Below are 1643 nucleotides of genomic sequence, written 5' to 3' on the forward strand. Positions count from 1 at the left end.
ACTTCCTACAAGAATATAACGTCGTGTGATGACAAATTATGAGCTCAATTAAGCCAATACAAGTTTCTTTTTTAAAGTAGGTTGAAGTGAATGTCTTGAAAGAGTTAATACTCTGCACTTTGTTGCTGCACAATATCTTAAGCCTGTTCACATACATGTATTGCAGATACATCATATGGAGGGTTGGTGGGTGCTCTGGTGTGATTTGCTTCTTCTTTCCTGTCAAACATCTATCGTCCTTACCTTTTCTTTTTTGTGTCTGATACTCTTTTGTAACACCTCTAACCTTCAGCACATATATGACTTATCTGGGTTGCAAGTGCCGTAAAATGTTTACTGAATCAAAGCACCTTTGCTGCCAAATCTTTCTCTTTCACCTTGAGACTGATCTTGAAGTCTTTCACAAATTAAATATCAGCGCCTGCCATCTTTTCTCTTGTCCAGCTGTTGATCCCACTTGAGGTGATGTTCCTCTTTCATGGACATATCTATTCACATATCGTTTGTTCTCATGTTCAGATTTCACAGCTAGTAAAAGCTGTGTGGTGGTTGGTTGGCGGGCGCTCTGGTGTGGTTTGCTAATTCTTTCCTATCAAAATATATCGTCCTTATCTGTCCTTCTTGTATAGATTCTCTACGACTTTAAAAAAAGTAATACCTCTAATTGTTGGCCCTTCTATTCACTATTACCCAGTTGTGCTGTAAGTGCCACAAAACTCTTTCAAAGATAAAAAGAAAGTTGCATTAAACGCGATTGTAAGGTCTTTGTGAATTCATTTATCTCTTTCTCACCTTTGTGCAGTAGTCCCAACTGTAATGCGGGTAAAGAGCTCCTTCAGCCTCAGATGACGTCATTGCTGACTTTTAGGTTCAAGGACCTCACTGGAATATGACTATGATGTTAAGCACTGTACATATTGTATCTTCCTACCTATTGTGCTGGAGGGATCATAATTCCAGAATACAATCAACTTGAGGATTATTTTGTTATGCTCCCGATATTACGATACAAACTGATAGCGTGCCGTATTCAGACGGAAGTTTTCTTTCGTGTTCAAATTTTAATTTTAAAGTAGATCTAATGCACTTCCGGCGCGGGGTGAACATTTTCCCGGAAGCTATCTGTAGCTGTTCACAAACTGGGCAGGCAGGGAGGTGCTCTGAGTTCAACACACAAAGGAGCGTAAGTTACACTAATTTAGTTTCTCCTGTTTGCATTTCACAATCAAGATAAGGTTTTGGTTTTGCTCTGCAATGTCATGGCAAGCTATTTGACTTATTTGATGGTTTAAATCACTCCATTTCATATGTTTATTGCCTTTCAAGACATTGAGAATTGATTTGATTAAATCTTCTCAGAATATCAGGGGATTGAGGGATGATTGATTTTGAAGTCTTTTTATTTTGGTGTGTTATTGGCTCTCTTCCTTTCTGTCATTAGTTCTAAGATTTCTTCAGTTATCCATGGTTTATTGGTTGTCTGATTATTTCAATGTTTATCTGTGTCTATTATGTTTAGTATATAGGCATATGATCTAGATCTATGCTGTAAAATTGACCGATTAAGTATTGTATGTACTGTCGTTATATCTATCTATCTATCCATCCATCCTTCTATCCATCCATCCATCCATCCATCCATC

The 1643-nt window shown here is 37.7% G+C and overlaps 1 protein-coding gene across 1 annotated transcript in view; it reads left to right on the forward strand.

Annotated features, from left to right (window-relative positions):
- Positions 1-273: 273 nt before the first annotated feature.
- The window catches only part of LOC101861279, a gene marked incomplete in the record, with an annotated part of 11820 nt that continues 10450 nt past the window's right edge, over positions 274-1643 (forward strand). Inside the window, 1 exon segment of the mRNA XM_005097859.2 lies at positions 274-1183. Coding sequence (XP_005097916.2) covers positions 1082-1183 — 102 coding nt within the window.

This window comes from Aplysia californica, unplaced genomic scaffold (assembly GCF_000002075.1).
Source record: "Aplysia californica isolate F4 #8 unplaced genomic scaffold, AplCal3.0 scaffold00165, whole genome shotgun sequence".
In the NCBI taxonomy this organism is placed as follows: Eukaryota; Metazoa; Mollusca; class Gastropoda; order Aplysiida; family Aplysiidae; genus Aplysia; species Aplysia californica.